The sequence below is a fragment of the Rissa tridactyla genome, chromosome 4, assembly GCF_028500815.1.
Source record: "Rissa tridactyla isolate bRisTri1 chromosome 4, bRisTri1.patW.cur.20221130, whole genome shotgun sequence".
NCBI lineage: Eukaryota > Metazoa > Chordata > Aves > Charadriiformes > Laridae > Rissa > Rissa tridactyla.
Genome location: NC_071469.1, coordinates 12649249 through 12669900, shown reverse-complemented (window position 1 = coordinate 12669900; position 20652 = coordinate 12649249). Strand labels below are relative to the sequence as shown.

General features: G+C 44.7%; 1 protein-coding gene across 1 annotated transcript; it reads left to right on the top strand.

The window, feature by feature from the left end:
• Positions 1-3156, top strand: ADM (adrenomedullin). Its single transcript, XM_054200810.1, has 4 exons — positions 1-102; positions 689-799; positions 1088-1228; positions 1744-3156. Exons 2-4 carry the CDS (start codon positions 702-704, stop codon positions 2033-2035), a joined length of 531 nt encoding a protein of 176 aa, XP_054056785.1. The 5' UTR covers positions 1-102; positions 689-701; the 3' UTR covers positions 2036-3156.
• Positions 3157-20652: the final 17496 nt, after the last annotated feature.

The following is a 20652-nucleotide window of genomic DNA, read 5'->3' as shown; positions in this document are numbered from 1 at the left end:
CTTCAGACACACAAAGAAGGAGTTCTCGCTCCTTAGGAAACCCTGCAAGTTCGGATCGCTACTATAAGAACATTTGTGTCAGTGGATTATCCTCACTGTCAGGTAAGAACTATTTTTTTATTCTAACAACAACAACAAAAAAGATACAGGGGAGGTGGAGAGGAAGTAAAAATCTACTAAATCTGGACTGTTTTGAAGAGCTTGGCGTTATGCTGCAGAGCCTTGCACTGGCTCTTGGCATCAGCTTCAGTTTACAACATAAGATCCAGAACGAGCTGGTTCTGCGTGTGAAGTGGGAAGATGAGCTAGCAGGGGATAAACTTCCAGGCAGCAAAACACTTGCTGGAGTTTGGAAACGATGCGTCTGATAGCCAGCTCTCTCTGATCTCATGGGTTTGCTAAATCCTAGTGCAAGCCGCTGGGGGTATTCTGGAAATCCTGCTGGTTTTCAGCTGCCTCTGCAAAGTAAAACTCTCGACAAACGTAAACTTTGGGGGCTCTGTTATTTACTTTGTGATAAGTTGTTAAGCAAATATTAGCTTCTGGTTCATATCGCACACAAAGTCCCCGGTAGCCTGGGGGCTCTCCGAGGGCAGGAGCTCTCTGGAATCACCAGAAATAAAGGACAGACCTTACTTGACTTTTATTAACAACCATGCTTACAATTCTTCTCTTTTCCCTCCACCAGGAGTCCAGCCAGAATGAAACTAGTTCACGTAGCCCTGCTCTGTCTCGGCTCTGTGACCTTCTTCGGGGTGGATGCTGCAAGGGTGGACGTAGCGACAGAGTTCAAACGAAAGTGAGTATCGGAGCGCGTCCTCCTGCCAGCGCCCAGCCCCGCTCGTGGAGCTGCGGAGCCTCCGCGCCCCCGCTCCGGGCTCCGGCCGTGATCAGAGGGACTGGATTCCCTGCGGGAATTGCACCGCTCCTTAAAGGCCTCATGCCCTTTCAGGAAACATCCAAAAAATAAAATAAAAAAAAATCTCGGCGCTGGCAAGGATTATCGCCCCCTCGATTCTATTTGGTTTGGCTCCCGCCCTGCAGACTTGCTCTAACAGGCTGTCCTCTTCCCTTGCGCTCCTTTCAGATGGACGAAATGGGCACTGAGCCGAGCGAAGCGGGACGTGAAGCTTTCGGGAGCGCTCCGAGGGCTGGGGGCAGCCGCCGACGTGCAGCTGCTCATACGGACCCAGGACGTAAAGGAGGATCCCCGAGTCTCGCATCCCAGGTAAATTCCAGCCCTTTCTGGGCTCGGGCACTTACTCGAGGCGGTGGAAAGTTTCAGGGTCCCCTCGTTTCTGTGTGGCTGGGCTTACTCTCGCAATAGACCCCCCAAGTCCCGAAGACAGGTCCTGCCCAGGCTGCACATCGCGCTGAAAGCAGCCTCCCGCCCCTCTTTCCCCGCGCTCTTCAGCTGGCGGGAGATAGCAGCGCCTTTGCTGTGAAAGTCAAATATAAATAGTAACTTGAGCTCTGGATCCATAGATAAAGTAACAGCCATAAAACGGCGGGGCCTCTCCTGCCATCGGCAGCAAGCTCTGCTCTGCGACCAGATCGCCGCTCTCCCGCCGCCCGGCGGAGGGCAGAGCCGGGGGGTGGTGGTGGAGAGTTTTGCACCGCCGGGACGGGCCCGCCTCCAGCCTGGGGGCTCCCTGCCCTCCCCGCCCCGGGCCCACCGGGTCCCCTCCTCCGGGGCCCCACTACGCTTTTCTCATGCCCGCTCTCTCTCTTCCTTCCTCGCAGCAGCCGGGAGGATGCTCACATCCGCGTCAAGCGCTACCGCCAGAGCATTAACAGCTTCCCCCACTTCCAAGCCATCCGCACGGGGTGCCGGTTCGGGACGTGCACGGTGCAGACGCTGGCCCACCAGATCTACCAGCTAACCGACAAGGACAAGGACGACGCCGCCCCCGCCAGCAAGATCAGCCCCCAGGGCTACGGACGCAGGCGGCGCTCCCTGCCCGAACGTCGCAGCCGGCCGCGGCGCCCCCGGACGCGGCGGGCACAGCCCTTCGCCCCCGTCCTCGGGGTCTGAGCGCCGGGCTACCCGGCCGAGGCCGTCTCGGACGGATGGACTGAGACACAGACGCTCCGGAGTTCCGCCGCCGCTCGAGAGCCGCCGCCAGGATTCGTGGAGAAGCGCCTGCCCGGGCGGGACCCCGGCGCGCCCTCCCTGGGCCGGGGGCGGTGGAGCGGCGGGCCGCGCCGCCGGGGCCCGGCAAGGGTAAGGGGCGGCCGGTTCCGCGGCCCGCGCCCGCGCGGGGAAGCTGTGAAGGCCGCGTCCTGCTGGGACTGCTCCCCCCGTCCGCCCCAGCGGCGGCGCGGCCACTGACTCTTTACCCTCCCCGGGCGAAGCACCGCCGGCTCCCGCGCCCGCCGCCGCCTGGGACTGGAAGGCGCCCGGCCAGCGGCCGCCCGGCCCGCGGCCGCCCGAACCGCCGCTGCTCCGCCGGCCGCCATGTCGCCCCGGGCCCCGCCGCTGCACCCGAGGCAGGGGCCGGGCTTTCCTTGCCGGCGGGCTGCGCTCAGAGCTGCCCCGGCCCCGTCTGCCCCGAGGAGGGGCTGCTCAGGGGAGCCCCGCGGCCCGGGGGACCCGCCAGCGGGCGCCGGCCGCTGCGCGGCACCCCTCGGGCCCGGGGTCCGCGGGCCCGGCCTCGGCCTCTGCCCCGAGTATTTGAGGGTTTGCGTTCAGCCCTCGGCAAGGACAGGTCGCCCACATCTGCTCTACCCTCTGCGTTATCTGCACCCGGCAGGGAATCGGACACTCACTAGTCCCTGCGGGGACTGCGATATACTTGAACGTCACAGAGAGGAAAAGTGCAATTGTACGTGGTTTTTGTTAATTATAAGTGCGGTGTGTGTGGATCATGAGATACGTATCGATATTTAAGATTGTCCTGTGTCATGTCCTGTTTGTATCTTTTTTTTTTGGAAAATATATTTTATTTTTATACGTTTTTTATATATATATATTGCATAAGGGCATTTTAAAACATTGTATCCCCTCTATTTTTCATATCGTGAATGTCAAATGTTAAACTCTTTTTCCATACCTTTTTTAATCTTGCATTCCAGACTGGTGAAAGATGTAGAGAATGTATCAGCTGTTCTCCATGGGTAATATGTGAAATAAAATAAACACTATTACATAAACCAGTTCTGTTATGTTGTCTTTAGTGGGGGCAGGTGGTCAAGATGAATGATTTCTTACTTTGTTCAGTCTTACCCTTACTGACCTAGCATGGCAGTTCTGTGACAGACTAAAACTCTTCAGTTACAGACTTTGTTAGTAGCCACCTTATCTAGGCAAATCAAGTAAACTCACAAGCAAGCATGCGTCTTAAAATCCCAGGGCAGATCTGTTGGGAAGGCTCTAAGGCCTTTTCTGCCCACATGTTCCAGCCAGGGCTGAATCGTGTCACAGCTTGGATTGATCGTGCAAGTTTATTTTTTGCCCTAATTAATCAGAGAAACAACTGCACACTTCAACATTGCACAACAAAGTAACAGATTTATTGAGGCAGCATGTTCCAAAAATGGTCATGGCAGCTTCCAAGGTTATTTATGTTGAAGGATTTCCTGGGCCACAGTTCAGGTTAAAGTTAAACAGTGACCGGTTCAGTGCGGGCAGAACATCTTGGATAAAAGCTTAGCATTAGGGATTTTGTTGTTTTGTTGGTTTTTTTTTTTTTTGTTCAAAAAACCCCCAACAAATTCCAACCGCAGACCAGAAAACAAATGTGAAACTGGACCTTATTAATGTACCAACAGCACCATCTATTGGTGTCTACTCTTTGCAAGCCAAGAAAACAAACCTAAAATCTAAACAAGTGTATTTGGATAAAACATACAATTTCTCCTATTTTACAGTGTCTCTGAACATAGTTAACATACACAGGAGAGGCCTGGGGAACAGCAGCACTAAATGCTGCTACAATAAATGAAGTGGGCATATTTTTTTGCCTAATACTAAATGCCTAGTGAACATACATTTACAAGAAAAATTCAAAAGAACTGGCAATTACGCCTTTCCAGGAATACTGCTGCAAAAATCTTGGGTAGGAATCCAGATGACTAGATACCTGGCATACATTCAGAATTATTTTTCTCCCCGAAGTTTTGAAGTTCTGCTCAGAATTGTCTATTTTTAGTTACTTTCCTAAACATTTTCAACTAAGAATTTTAGTATCTGGAGAGGTAGGTTTTCCACTTGAAAAGTTCTTTTTTTAAAAAATGCTTATATAGTGACACTTTCCAGTTTTAATTACCATCTCTTTCTTAACAGCTGGAAGAGAATTTACCTCTCTACTGCTGATGGCCTTTCTGATCCAGATTTTGTACTATGTAAGGGGTGACAGCAAATGCATGATCTTCAGCACAGACTATAGCTGCCAGCTGAGAAACAAGCAGGTGGCCATTCTCAAATCATGAAAGATCTTGAAATTAGAATAGTTGCTGCTTATAAGTTTTGGGGTGCTTGTGGTGGGAAATAAAAATGTATAGGTGAAAGCATGATCCTACTTAAAGTATATAGCTCAACCAAAATGACTTCAACAGAACCATACAATTAAAATAGCTAAAATATTTTACTTATGGGTTACACAGCTACGATCTCTGTCATCTAAACTTGTGGCATAAGGCTGGATTGGGCTATAAGCATGGTTAAGCATGTACTTGCCAACTAGCTACTTCTGTTTCTATTGATCTTTTCTTCATTTACTGCCAAAACCCAGTACCCACTTAAAATAGCTTTTCTTCTCTCTGTTCCCTTGCACTGTCAGAAAACACTTCACCCAAAGCTGAAAGATCCTTGGACTAACCCGACAAGGCTAAAACCAGCAAGCTGGTGCTGGATGGCATAACGCCGACACTACTGGAGACTGGTAATTCAAAGTTCCAAATTTCTGTCTGGAAGGATCAAGAGCACCACCTGCCGTGCTTGTAGGGAGAATCAAAGCTCCGTAATTGCAATAAACAGCAACTAAAGAAAATAATTTTATTTTTTTTTAATTCCCTCTATCCCCCCAAAAGATCTTTGAAACGATGTCTTTTAAAGTGTAAAGACCAAGCTCTTTCTCTTGCTCATGCAGGAGACATTATTGAAGAACTTTGGCTAAGCATCTTTTCACTATGAACATCCCTCAAAGCAAAACGTTGGGCACTAACCTTTAAACAGTAGTTGAAATCTATACTGAACTAGACTAACATCTCTGAGGAGTGCAAGGATTTTGAAACCCCTGAGGTTTCAGGGAGAACAAGACTGTGAAACAGTATCAGCCCATGAAAGCAAGCTTCCTCTTAAAGTCCTACAAGTTCAAGAAGAGCTGTGTGCTTAGGTCAAGAGCAGATTATGCTCTAATTTGACAGATGGGAAGTGGAAGATGTTGTCAAATGCCTCCAAACCAGGAGCATCCGTTTACACACCTTAGTTAAAGTATTTGTTTCTAAGAACAGTCTGGTGCCTCAAAGGCCAACATTTCAAAGGCTGCTTAAAATATGACTGTAAGTTCATTTCAAACAAGGTTCTACATTAAAGTTAAGTTTTGCAATGGTAAAAATGTATCAGAGCAGGAATTCATCCTTGTCTACCAGTCTGTTCAGGAGCAGATGCCAAAGGAGTGGTCACCATTCTCAGCAGAGCCTCCACAGTGAAGTGTCAGGAGAGTTCATGGAATATTCTTTATGAGTTATTATTTTGTTTTGTACCTACCCTAGAGACACCCTATGGCAAAGAAAAAGTGCTTTACTATAGACAATTTTTTATTACCCAAATAGATCCCAAAGGCTATTTTTAATCTCAGAAAGATTTTTGTGGCTCCATTATTAGTGCTATACGGAATGGTGGCAAGGGGCCTAAAATGCTGATATACAAGCACTTTCCCATAAAGTCCTAGTGCAGGTCCCCTAACCTGGAAGAGGCAAACAATTCGTTTTCTTTCTCCAATTTGTACCACAAAACTTACTTTTAAGCAGCCACATCACATGGAAGACTGCAAAAAATGCTTGTTCTCCAGTTACATCAGAAAGTGGTCAAAGAGTTCTGCCACTGTTACCTAGGAACAACTTTTACTGTATCCAAAAAGTAGAGACACTGGTGTACTTTCAGATGATTATCAAAATCTGCAAAGCATCTTGGCCCGTGCTAATAAGAACTGCAGTCAGGTGCCAGATATAAACTTTTTCTGCAAGTACAATGACAGAAAGGGGAATACTAATGAATACTTTGGCACATATGAAGCCTTTTCTGGCTCATTTAGTACCCAAAGGACAGCAAGTCATAATTAAAGCCAATAATGGCAACTCCAGACAGCCATCCAAATATTTTCCTTGTGCCGTCAATACACCGTTTTATATTATCTCACATCATACTTAAGTAGTGTAGAGCACACAGGCATCAGGAGAAAAAATTCCAGCATGACTGAGTACAACCAATAACTAAATCCAATTACGCCTAACTAAAATTTGTTTATTGTGTTCACAAGGATTTGCTTTTATTATCCAAATATTTCTTAAAGAACAGTGTTTTTTCACCAAATAATTTGTTTCAGCTCTGAAATATTTTTAATTTTTAAATACTTAATTCTTTGCAGCAGGGCCATGTAGGAGAAGGACCATAATTTGTTCATGAGGTAAAGAACTTTGCTATGTAAAAGCCTTTTTACTACATGCTATATACACTGGTCAAAATGCTCTATAACTATAATGTCTCCAAATGAAAAACAAATGGTACCATTAAGACTAGAATCAATGTTAATGATTTGATAAGACTGGAGTGTTTTGCTTGCAAAATTCCCAGCAACAGCAACAGCAATGAGGAGGCCAAATGAAATCTTTTGACTGTTTGATTCTGTGATAACTTTTACCAAACATTTAACTAGACCTCCTTGAGTCTCCCGTCCACTTACAAAAGCCTGGGTTTTTCCAAAGTCAGGAAAGATCAGGCCAACCTAGCTGAAGGCAAATGTTTTATAATAAATTCTGACTCGCAGAATAGGTTTGCAAAATAAGTATTCCTCCAATATTTTCAGTCAACTATCACTTCCCAGATCTGTCAGTTTGCAAATTACATGTAACTTTTCCAGCAATTATAAAATGGTTTATATTTTCTTCATACTTTGCTAACATGGTGTTAAAATAAACAAACAAATGTCTGGGTCTAAATCTCTGGCGTCCAGTAGTATTGGCAGAAACAGGAGAACAAACATAACGGATCTTATCTGTTAGTTCAGGAGCAAACTAAGCAGTTCATCAAACAAACATGATTATTGTCCTTTTAATAGGTGGTTACTGTCACAGGAGTTACATGAAACTGAAACACTCAAAGACTAAAAGGCCACCGTGCAATTCACCCCACTGCTGTTACAGGAGAGGACAAAAGGGTGTGTGGGTTCCTCATTTCCCCTTACATGACCTGACTCTACTGTGGCTCTCTGCTAGAAAGCAGTAAACTCTCAGAGGCCACCACACTTCCCTGCCTGTATATAAGGACTCAGGAGCAGATCTGAGTCTGCACGCTGGAAGAAGACAGCTGCACCCTGTAAAGTAAATTTGTTCTCTTTAGACACAAGGAAAAAGTGATGGATTTCTAAGTCACTTTTTCTAAGACATTTTTTTCCTGGGGCAGTGCAGCTCTGCATCTCATTCTGCATAAGGAACAAATTCATAGTCTGGCCCTTTATTGATAAACAACATGAAAAATATGCAACTGGCATATATCATTAGTCTCCTTCCTGCCTACAGACATCAGACGTTCTGGTGGTGATGAACTGGTGAGCCAGATAGGAATCTCAACACCAAATCCCAGGCCTGAGACTGATCCCATCTAATCGAAACAAAATTTCTACTGAGTTCATCAGGAAAAAAAAATTAAGCCCCAGCTTTCTTTCAAAAACATGTCTATTTTTATACTGAAAGATTGTATTGTAAGTTTTGCTTTGTGCTTCATTTATTCACAAGTTCTGAAGACTGAAGAAACTACTAAAAGGTAGAAGTAAGGGACTGGAACTCTATCAAAAAGAGGTAACTCAAATCCAGACTCTCAGTTCAGTCTGAAACGAGTTCAGCAATTACGATCATTGCTGCTCCTCTTAAGTGGATGTGGTGCTGCTGGCAATGACAGCTTCAACAAACATACATGTGTCAAGTGCAGCACTAAATGTGTTCATGAGTGGGGATTGAATCCCAGAAACTTCCAGTGTTCTCGTCCAAAACCCAGACTTCATTTTTTATTTAATGTCATAGGATTTTGTAGTGGTTTAAACACTATGACTTTATGTAGTAGCATTTCCTTCCTCCTCTCTCTCTTCTCTCTACTTTAAAAAAAAATAATCTCATCACCTATTTTGAGGCCTCAGAAAAGGTTGTATCCAGACAACTAATTCAAATGAGAGAGTAAGTGGTGAACATAGTTCACAGCAGAAATTGTCAGTCAAAGCTCCTGTATCAGTCAGAGTGTACACGCAGACAGCCTATCACTTTGTGGTAATATTTGCACAAGGCAATCAGTATCTATTTAATGAAGGATATAAAAAGATCTGCAAAAAGAAGTGATTGCTAGAGACAAAGATGATTTACTGGGTGATAATTCACATAATCTCATCCCAATCTGATTTCATTAACTCCTGGTAATGGGGGAAAAAAACCCCTCACATTACAAGTGCACGAGGGCTATTAAACCTGATTTATTGTTTTAACCACACTGCAAGACAGTCAGAAACAAATGATACGTTTTTTCCATGGAATGTTGTTAGAGTACGTGTACTAAGATATTTTTCTTCTTCTACTAGTCTGGCGCATCTGTACAACTTTGCTGCCATCTGCTGCCTTCTAAAGAAAAATAAATCACTCTCATATAAAATTATTGCTGGATGTCAAAGTGGCACAGTGCTGCTGCCTGCAGGGAGGCCTGTGTTTAAAAGAATTTTATATCTGGCCTGGGCTGGTTGCTCACTATGCTGAGTAAGGCAGAGACTCACATTTTTCATTCCTCCTGGACTTTACTCAGAAAAAGCAGGAACAGCACAATACCTTTAGGTATTCTGAGGAGATGGAGAAAGGAAACTATTCTATTCTTTCTGTTGTTCTGAGCAGGCTCAGGGGTTACTCTTTGCCAAACAGATGCCTGGATACTTCTATCCCGATACCACTTTTGCCACTGTGGGCTACCAAGATAACAGTGAACATAGCGTTTTTTGAGAAAACGATGTTTTCAAGGTGTGACATGAAGGGACCAAAGGAGAACACTGGCTCTTGTGTGCTACAGGAATTACCTACTTACCTATTTACTGACAAATAAAGAAGGCTGAAGTTAGAAAGACCAGTACTGCCTTTTCAGGACCACTCATAATTGGAGAGATGTACATATGCTCTTCATTTCTAGACAGAGAGCTTTTTAAAAGGCAGGAATCAGAACAGTGACCTGTTTCTCCCATCTATCTAAATAAGACATATAAGTCATAAACAATGCACCACCTCAGTAGTAGTTAGGTGTGAGCTGTTAGCTTCTACTATCACAGAACTGAAGTTGTTCCTCTAACTGTTACAAACAATGCAATGACATTTTTATATTGGATTGAAATCACAGTTATATTTACTCTGATATAATTATGTAAGCTACGTACTTAGTATAATACAAGTATTCTTATTTTAATAAATAAGCTGCTGCAAAGTGTTTTATTATAACACATAATCCAACAACATTTACCCAAGAAGGAAGTAATATATCGGGTATGAAAGGCTTCTTCAAATTCTACCTGACGAAGCTAAAGACAGTAGAGATGACTTGTAAAGATTGTAAAGATCTTGTCTTATGTCAAGGATTTTTTAAATTTTATTTTTAATCCTGCTGAGTAACTCAAACAGGCATTGAAAAATGAGCCTTCCATCAAAATATTTCTTTTCATCTCTGTGATTGTAGAGTTTCTTCAAAAAATCGTATACTATATGATGCCTATATACAACATTCAGCTCTTTATTCACAGAATCTTCATGGTTGGAAAGGACCCTTAAGATCATCGAGTCCAACCAAACAACCTACAATCTCTGCCCTTCAGAGCATGCCCTGAAGTGCCACATCTAGACATTTCTTAAATACCTCTAGGGATGGTGACTCAACCACCTCCCTGGGTAGGCTGTTCCAGTGCCTGACCACTCTTTCAGTAAAGTAATTCTTCCTAATATCTAATCTAAACCTCCCCTGCCGCAGCTTCAGACCATTTCCTCTGGTCCTGTCATTATTCACCTGGGAGAAGAGGCCAACACCCACCTCTCTCCAGCCTTCTTTCAGGTAGTTGTAGAGGGCAATGAGGTCTCCCCTCAGCCTCCTCTTCTCCAAGTTAAACATGCCCAGCTCCCTCAGCCTCTCCTCATATGACCTGGTCTCCAGACCCCTCACCAGCCTGGTAGCTCTCCTCTGGACACGCTCCAGCACTTCATTGTCCCTCTTGTACAGAGGGGCCCAGAACTGAACACAGTACTCGAGGTGAGGCCTCACCAGTGCCCAGTACAGAGGCACGATCACTTCCCTGCTCCTGCTGGCCACGCTGTTCCGGATACAAGCCAGAATGCTGTTGGCCTTCTTGGCCACCTGGGCACACTGCTGGCTCATGTTAAGCTGGCCATCCACCAGCACCCCCAGGTCCTTCTCTGCTGGGCAGCTTTCCAGCCACTCTTCCCCAAGCCTGTAGTGTTGCTTGGGGTTGTTGTGACCGAAATGCAGGACCCGGCACTTGGCCTTATTAAACCTCATACAGTTGGCCTTGGCCCATCAATCCAGCCTGTCCAGGTCCCTCTGTAGAGCCTTCCTACCCTCAAACAGATCAATGCTCCCAAACAGATCAATGCTCCCACCTAGCTTGGTGTCATCTGCAAACTTACTGAGGGTGCACTCAATCCCCTCATCCAGATAATCGATAAAGATATGAAACAAAACTGGCCCCAAAACTGAGCCCTGAGGAACACCACTGGTGACCAGCCGCCAAGAGGATTTCACCCCATTAATCACAACTCTCTGGGCACGGCCATCCAGCCAGTTTTTAACCCAGCACAGAGTACTCTTGTCTATGCCATGATTCACCAGCTTCTCCAGGAGAATGCTGTGGGGGACGGTGTCAAAAGCCTTACCAAAGTCCAGATAGACAACGTCCACAGCCTTCCCCGCATCCAGAAGGCGGGTCACATGGTCAGAGAAAGAGATCAGGTTGGTTAAGCAGGACCTCCCTTTCCTAAACCCATGCTGGCTGGCCCTGATCCCTTGGCTGCCCTGCACTTGCCGTGAGAGCTCACTCAAGACGATCCTCTCCATTATCTTTCCTGGTATTGAGGTCAGGCTGACAGGCCTGTAGTTCCCTGGATCCTCCTTCCTTCATAATGGGTTTAGAACAAGTAGTTGAAATGGTACATTTTTTATTTACCTCTGTTTCGGAATCAGTGCTGGTTAAATTTTCTCTATGCTGGATATACAGTGATTCACTAGTTAGTTCATTTAGCCCACCCAGCTTACATATTACATACTCTATCAACTGTGAATGGTTACAAACACAGGAGTGGAAATGTTGTATGAATGGGGCACACTTGGAGCATGGACCTTCAGCCAGGAAGTTACTTTCGCCTGCATCTTTGCTTCCTTGCCTCAGGACAGGCATCAGTTATGTTCCCAGGCCAGAAAAGCAACTTCCCTCTGCCTAAATCTGTAAGGCCCCAGGTATGGCTGCAAATAAGATGAGGCACTGCAGTTAACTACTGGCAGTTCAGGCAGAGGAGTGGGAGACAAGACTAATGAACAGGGTGAACCACCATTACCCAATAGGTGAATGCATACACACAAATATAGATCATGGAAGCAAAGAAACACATATGTGTAAACGTACCTACCCAGTAAGGCATGCCGTAGGACTGGTGGAAAAAGGCTTGAGAAACTTAGGCCTACTGTCACCTACAGGACACATCATTAGTAATAACCACACAATTGACAGATGTAGAAGGGCAAGAATCAAAGCTATTGCCAGCCCTCTTCCATTAAAGGCTGTTTACTGGAGATCACGGGAGGCAGGCCCCTCTGTGAACAAGCCCAACAAGACTCTAAAGAACGGCATAGAGCAGCCAGGGCATCCTTGCTACAGTCTTAAAACAAAGGCTTGTGCAAAAACTAGTCTAAACAGTTCTTGTCCTGCACAAATATCTGCTAGGGGATGCCAGATCTCAGTCCAATTACTATTTTGAAATAGTAACTTTTATATATGTGTATGTTTGAAAAGGGCTTCAAAATGATATTCCAAATTCTGTTCCAGATCCAGTTTTGGTTTCCAGTTAGGATTATGTTCTGCTCTCTGGTTAAAAACACAGCACTTTGAAGCTACCAGTCACTGAATTAGTCCAGACCTTAACTCTAGCAGCTTTCATGTATTCAAAGTAAATGTGACTGGAGAAAAAAAACACCAGAATCCTTGATGGAGAAAGGGACTGGAAAAGCCCAGTGCTTTAAGAAAGAGAATCAGCCAAATCAGAGATGCTGGGGGCGAAAAAGTGATCTTTCGTCTCAGTGTTCAGCAGCAGTCAGAAGTCAATATCATAGAATGATAGAATTGTTAGGGTTGGAAGGGACCTTAAAGGTCATCAAGCTCCAATGCCCCTGCCATGGGCAGGGACACCTCCCACTAGATCAGGCTGCTCAAAGCCTCATCCAGCCTTATCTTGAACACTTCCAGGGATGGGGCTTCCACCACCTCTCTGGGCAACCTGTTCCAGTGTCTCACCACCGTCATGGTGAAGAACTTCTTCCTAACGTCCAGTCTGAATCGTCCCATCTCTAGTTTTAATCCATTCCCTCTAGTCCTACCATTACCTGACATCCTAAAAAGTCCCTCACCAGCTTTCTTGTAGGCCCCCTTAAGATACTGGTAGGCCACTATAAGGTCTCCTTGGAGCCTTCTTTTCTCCAGGCTGAACAACCCCAACTCCCTCAGTCTGTCCTCATGGGAGAGGTGCTCCAGCCCTCTGATCATCCTCGTGGCCCTTCTCTGGACATGTTCCAGCACATTCATACCTCTCTTGTAGTAGGGGCTCCAGAATTGGACGCAGTACTCCAGGTGGGGTCTCACGAGAGTGGAGTAGAGGGGGAGAGTCACTTCCCTCGACCTGCTGGCCACACTTCTCCTGATGCAGCCCAGGATATGATTGGCTTTCTGGGCTGCTAGTGCACACTGATGGCTCATGTTGAGCCTCTCGTCTACCAGCACCCCCAAGTCCTTTTCTTCAGGGCTGCTCTCAAGCCAGTCACTGCCCAGCCTGTATCGGTGCTTGGGATTGCCCCGACCCAGATGGAGGACCTTGCCCTTAGTCTTGTTGAACTTCATGAGGTTGGCATGGGCCCGCCTCTCAGCCTGTCAAGGTCCCTCTGGATGGCGTCCCTTCCCTCCAGCATGTCAGCCACCCCACACAGCTTGGTGTCGTTGGCAAACTTGCTGAGGGTACACTCTATGCCACTGTCCATGTCGCTGACGAAGATGCTAAACAAGGCCAGTCCCAGTACTGATCCTTGAGGGACTCCACTTGTCACTGGCCTCCACTTGGACATGGACCCATTGACAGCCACTCTTTGGGTGTGGTCGTCAAGCCAGTTCTTTATCCATCAAACCCATATTGTATCAGCTTGGAGACCAGGATGTCATGTGGGACTGTCAAAGGCTTTGCTCAGGTCCAGGTAAATGATGTCAGTTGCTCTCCCCTTGTCTATTGATGTTGTGACCTTCTCATAGAAGGCCACCAGGTTTGTCAGGCACGATTTGCCCTTGGTGAAGCCGTGTTGATTGTGCCCAATCACCTCTTTGTTATTCTTCTGTCTCAGCAGCGCCTCCAGGAGGATCTGCTCCATAATCTTACCAGGCACAGAGGTGAGACTGACTGGCCTATAGTTCCCTGGTTCATCCTTTTTTCCCTCTTTGAAAATGGGGATTATGTTTCCCCTTTTCTGGCCAGTGGGGACCTCACCAGACTGCCATGACTTTTGGAATATAACAGAGAGCGGTTTTGCAACCTCATCCACCAGTTCCTTCAGTACCTGTGGATGTACCCCATCAGGTTCCATGGACTGGTACACTTTCAGGTTCATCAAGTGGTCACAAACCTGATTTTCACTTACGATGGGCAATTCTGTCCAACCCCTGCCATTGCCTTCTGTGACTCTGGGAGTGTGGCTGGAGGCCTTGCCAGTGAAGACTGAGGAAAAGAAGTCGTTGAGGACCTCGGCCTTCTCCATATCACTTGTCACCAGCTCCCCCGTTTCCTTTCTGAGGGGGCCCATGCCCTCCCTAGTCTTCTTCTTACCATTAACATACCTATAGAAATTTTTGCTGTTTCCCTTGATCTCGTTGGCTAGATTTAATTCTAACTGAGCTTCATCTTTTCTCACCAGGTCTCTTGCTGTTCAGACAGCTTCCTTATATGCCCCCCATTCTAGCTGTCCTTTCTTCCACTCCTTATAAAGTTTCTTTTTGTGTGACAGTATGTCCAGGAGCTCCCTGTTCATCCAGGCTGGTCTCCTAGCATTCTTTCCTGCCTTCCTCTTTTTCAGTATAGTTTGATCCTGGACACGGAGAAGGTGATCCTTGAATGCTGACCAGCTGTCCTGGGTCCCCCTTCCCTCTAGAGCTTTGTCCCACGGCACTTTGGCCAGCAGATCCCTGAAGTGATCAAAGTCTGCTTGCCTAAAGTCCAGGGTCGTAAGCTTGGAATATATCCTCCTAGTTGCCCTGAGGATCTTAAATTCTATCACTTCGTGGTCACTGCAGCCAAGGTTATCCCTGAGGGTCACGCTGGTCACCAGCCCTTCCCTGTTTGTGAGAACGAGGTCCAGCATAGCACCTTTTCTTGTTGGTTCCTCTACCATTTGGAGGATGAAGTTGTCATCTATGCATTCCAGGAAAATACTGGATTGCTGGTGCCTTGTTCTGTTGTCCCTCCAGCAGACGTCAGGGTGGTTGAAATCCCCCAAGAGGACCAGGGCCTGTGAACGTGAAACCACTTCTATCCACCTATGGAAGGCCTCATCTGCTTGGCTGTGCTTATCAGGTGGCCTGTAGCAGATCCCTACTGTAACATCACCTTCCCCTGTCTTCCCTTTAATCTTAACCCATACACTCTCAATAAGCTCCTTGTCCTTCCCCATGTGGAGCTCCATCGATTCTAGCTGGTCACTGATGTAGAGGGAAACATCTCCTCCCTTCCTACCCTGCCTGTCCTTCCTAAAGAGCTTGTATCCATCTATCCCTACATTTCAGTCATGGGAATCATCCCACCAAGTTTCAGTAATGGCCACTATGTCATGGCTTTCCAGCAGCATAGTGGCCCTTAATTCATCCTGTTTATTTCCCAAGCTGTGTGCATTCGCATAGAGGCACTTCAGCTGGGCTGGCCATGTCACCCTCTTGCGTGAATCCCCCTTGATTCCGTTGGGGTGTCCCGGTGCATTGTCCCCAACTTGCCTTAGGGCAACAAGTTGAGAGCCCTTACTAGGACTTCATCCCTCTGCCCCTGATGTGCTGCCCCACTGTTTTTCACAGGCAAGCATGAAATTATTGACCCCTTCCCCCTTCAAATCTAGTTTAAAGCCCTATGTTGGCTTAATATGTTGGGCATCATCAGAAAGATTACTGAGAATGTGACAGAGGGGTCACTCTGGAACTGTATAAAACCTCAGTGTACCTCTACCTTGAGTTCAGCACACAGATCCGATCTCTACATCCCAAGAATGACAGTGGATCTACAGAGGGCAGAGAGAAGAGCAATGAAAAGGGTCAAGGGGATGGAGTGGCTGAGGAGAGCCTCTATTTGAGGAGAGACTAAAAAGGCTGGAACTCTTCCATTTGGAGAGGTGAAGGCTGAGGAGTCATTTACATTTACAAAATCATTAAGGTGGTAGATAAGGTGAACACAGAAGTGCCATTCATCAAAGCCTGCAATATTACAATGGTGTGGGGGGGTACACACTAGCAGGAAATTGGTTTAAAATTGATTTAAAAAATCCTTTTTTTACACAGCAGTTAATGAATTCCTGGAATTTCTTGTCCTGAGAGGCTTGGAGGTAGACAGCATTAAAAAGTCCAAAAAAAAAAAAAAAAAAGATATGTCCTAACAGTATCAAAATGAATACTATAGGGAATACGCAGATGTATGCTCTTTAAAATCCTTAATCCAATGATACAGGGAGAGTATGAGGAGAATAGACCACAGGAAGTGGCCGGGTTCACGTGATGTCCTAAACAGTATGACCTTTCACTGCAGGAGACAGTAGGGGCAGCACATTGGCCTAGACAGACTACTGCTTTACCCAGTCAGACATATTTTATGTTATTATGAATAAAGCTTCTGTGTCGAGAATCCCCTCCATGTGAGAAAAGCCACTCTATTGTGCTATATTGGGAATGTGAATGGTGCCAGTGCTGTAGCAGATGACTGGAAAACTGGCTAATGAGAGCATACAGGTATAGAAACATCCGCACAGTAAGAGGTACCAACAGGACTGTTCAACCTATGTGTACACACACCCTCCAGCAGCAGCTTGAAACTCTCTAGGACCGTAAGGTTAGAAGAGAGTTAACTCTGTGAGGCCTTGCTGTGTAGATAACAAAAGAGAAAGACACACAAAATCTCTGGACGTGAGGCAGAACAATTTGCATTGAAGGGCCAGTAATTGTAACTACTATCACAAGTAGTTGGGAGGGTTATAGAAGCAACTGACCAGTTTAACTACTTCAAGGGTGCTGCAGAGAGGAATAAAACATATTAATGAGAACTATTGTAACCATGTTCTGCTTTCTCTTAATTGCTGCTTGTTTGGTAACAGTGGTTTAATACTTTTCTTCTTGTCAACCACTGTAGCAAGAGAATTTTGACTTCAGTTAAGAACAGCAGAGGTCTGCAATGCGCTCTATGAATATAACTGAACTGAATGATATTCAATAAAAGAAAATGCATGGGCGAGAAGCTTAGTCTTTGCTTTCATGTGTCTTGCATATTTTTGAAGACAAAAGTTTTTGTTGATTAAGGAATTTTACTTTTACCCTGCTTTCTCACCAGCCTCTCTGTTGATGAAGGATGAATAGGGAAAGTGTTGACCTTTCTTTGTATGTTCCAGTTAATAAATACAAATAACACTTTCTTGTATCTGTGCCCAGTTTGGATAAAACAGAGTCTAATAGATACTGTATCCCAGATGTTACATCTGATAATTAGGCAGCTTTAAAATGTAACATAGCCGAATGTTATTAAAACCACAAAAATAAAATTAAACCTTCATCCCTGTCATATTTTTTTTCTGCAGAAAAACACAGATTTTCCCTTGAAAAGGTCAGTTTAAAGAAGAAACATAATGATTTAGAGGAAGGTAACTTTCAACTCTAGCTTGTCTGTGTTAAAATACTTTGCAATAAACTGCTCATCAGTTGCTTATCATAGGCAAAACAGTCAGCTGGTGAGCTCTGTTGCTTTTGTGTATTCTAACACACTCCTAGTATGATCCAGAAAATCCAGGCAAGAGGTTATATATGTGATCACATGACTTTTTATCTTAAATGGTTTCATATGTGGTATTTGCTCTAGTTATTTGACATGACTCAAGTTGACCTCGTTGTTTGTATGCTTGAAAGGGAACAATTATGCAACTACTAAATGGTATGGAAGACAGCAATGCCATACATGACAGAAAAGAAAGTAGGAATGTAATGTCTACCAAACTGTCAAAATGTTTTACACCAGCATAATAGGTATGTTTTCTTTGTATGGTCCTATATTACAGAACAATGAAAAAGCTAACATTCATGCTGGTAAATCTGGGTTAATCAAGACATATTATAGTTCTTGTAGTCATTTGGAATGTACAAATTTTGTGGTTCTCATTTATATCAGAACCTGAATATTTTCGGACAAGTTCCATGTTTCCCAGAATAACAAAAATTAAAATAATTAAAACAGGCAATAGTGGCACTAAAAAAGCATCTTGTGACAATGCTGTCAAATTATAACAAACATAAATGATGCATATATATCTTCAGTTATGAAGTCTTTATACATACTTAATGTGAGTTTGGCAACATCTTGAAGGAGGATGTTGAAGCAAGTACATCTTTAGTTTTATCAGTGGTTTTGTGAAAATCACTGGTGAAATAACATAGCATTAATTAAAGCCAAACAACACACAAACACTATAACTTTCTTTTTCGTACTGACCCTCTTCTCACAGAAGCATTGGTATTAACAAGTTACAAAAAGAAGGATGGAAAAGTCCTGGAAAATTCACTGATATCTGTTTAATCTGATTTTGAAGTTCTGTATTTTAGTTTTCCTGGCACCTATTTCAAGTTTTTGTAAGTGAACACATGTAATATCTTATGAAACTGCAAGGCATCCTCTGAAAACTATTTTTCTAGATTTCAAATCACCTTGAAATCTTTGCAGAGGTTTTTTTTGAGCAGACAGAAGTTACAAGACAAAGACGTTCTATTGTTCTGAAACCTCTGACTCCAGTCTCATCTTATCAAATGTCAGTAGCTAGTGAGTGACTGAATGGACAACGCCCAGCTGAACTAGCACAGCAGGCAGCGTGCTAATGCTTCAGAAGGGTGAGCACTTTCGGCTGATTCCATAATGAACCAACTTAAAATGGGTGGCCACAGGCTGCTGGAAGTACTTTAAGACGACATTAAACTATGCCATAATTAAAGAGTTTATTAGACATTCTGTACTGATTCCGGTGTCCTCACTAAAGCACACACCTGAGGAATTGCATGCTGTATTCCCAAGTTATTCCTCCTGTTTCAGTATTCTCTATTCCCCATTCTACAGGTCTCTGGGGATGTTATGCATGTTCAAGAAAGTGCTCCAGTGAAGTCCTGGAGAAAGGAAACTTCATAAAAAAATAATAAATATCTTTGGCTATTGCACAAATGCTCAATCGAAAATATGTGCCAGTTTGCTACCTAGCATAATAATCTTTCCTTGTCCTACTAGCAGAATTGTTGATGCATACTGAGAGGACAAGAGCCTAGAGAATATGACAAAGTATTCTTTTGGAGCACGGAGGCTGCTGTTGCCAGCTCTGAGGGAGGCAGACATTGGTGCCTGAGGTTTTATTAAAGTTTCCCCGGATGCTTGACAACACGATCTTGCCTCCAGATACCGTGTTTCTTTCAATATGTGAGTAGGAAGATCAGTTTTAATTAGCATGACTTTAAAGCTGACCAAAGCAAATACCAATTACTGTCAGTCAGCATGGTGATTACAGCTACCTCAGACACACTGCAACAGAAGAGTTGTTGCTTTGTTTATGTGTTAGAAGTGGATGCAAAGGAAAGCAAACATCATGTTTTAGCTTACAGCCTCGGAATCAAGAGGAGAAAAATATTTTTTCTTACCATGACACATTCAGTGTTTTGTTCTGGATTTCTCGGGATTTTTCTCAAACAGTGTCACAGACATGAGAGAGAAAAGTAAATCATAGAATCACAGAATTGCCTAGGTTGGAAGGGACCTTTCAATTCATCTAGTCCAACCATCAACCTAACTCTGACAAAAACCATCACTAAACTATATCTCTAAGCACTATGTCTACCTGTCTCTCAAAAGCCTCCAGGGATGGTGCCTCAACCACTTCCCTGGGCAGCCTGTTCCAATGCTTAATAACCCTTTCAGCGTCAAAATTTCTCCTAATATCCAGTCTAAACCTCCCCTGGTGCAACTTGAGGCCATTTCCTCTTGTCCTATCACCTGTTACTTGGGAGAAGGCTGATCAGAGTGCTTTTGTCCCCCAAATAGCTGGTATGGAACTGTATCAAACTGCAGTTTTCACGGCATAGCCTTAGAGCCTTGTGTTCTGTTCAGCACAGTCTGGTAGTAACTGTTCTCAGTTATATCCCTCACAGCTGCTCTTTCCCAGTCTGAAAGTGATACCGCACTTTGGAACCACAGCGTTTCCCACTGAGCCCGAAAGCCCACATTGGTTCCCCAAGGTCGTACTGCCTGACAGTGTTATCCTGAGCCAGAAGGCAACTATGTTCCCAGACACACGCTGTCAAGCTTTTCCACTTTTCAGCCTTTTAGGGCTCTTGCTCTGTAGCAGCAATGAGGGGAGTATCAACACTTCTGCACATTTGTAGTGCCCATTAGCCCAGGTGTTCTCTCCTAAGTTCACTGCTATCTCACAATCCATTCCTTGTTGTAGGTTTCAAAATTATTATCCCAAGTAGAATACCTTGAGAAGGTAAAGGTTTTCCTGCACATGTCTAGGTCATTCTGACCTAGCCCCTTTCCTGTAATATCGTCAGACAACTGGCTAACTGCCAATGTGCTCAACGAATTTAAAATGCCATTAAGAAGATTATGGTCTGTGTTCAGTCCAGATTTCCTCCAACTCAAACCATTGTGAAAATGCGTGGAATATTTAAATTGTACTTGCTTGTACTGTGCTGACATAGAGTAGGCTTTTTGTTTCTGTCGAATCCTGTCTGAAAAGCTCCTCCAATCCCTAAGTTATTTTCATCCATGTCTAACACGGAAGATTTTTGAAACAGCATGTAGCTAAAAAGGGAAGATGACATAAAAGTGTATGACAACTTTCCAAATGACAAATTACAATTACTTTCTTGCCTCACTGCCACCTAT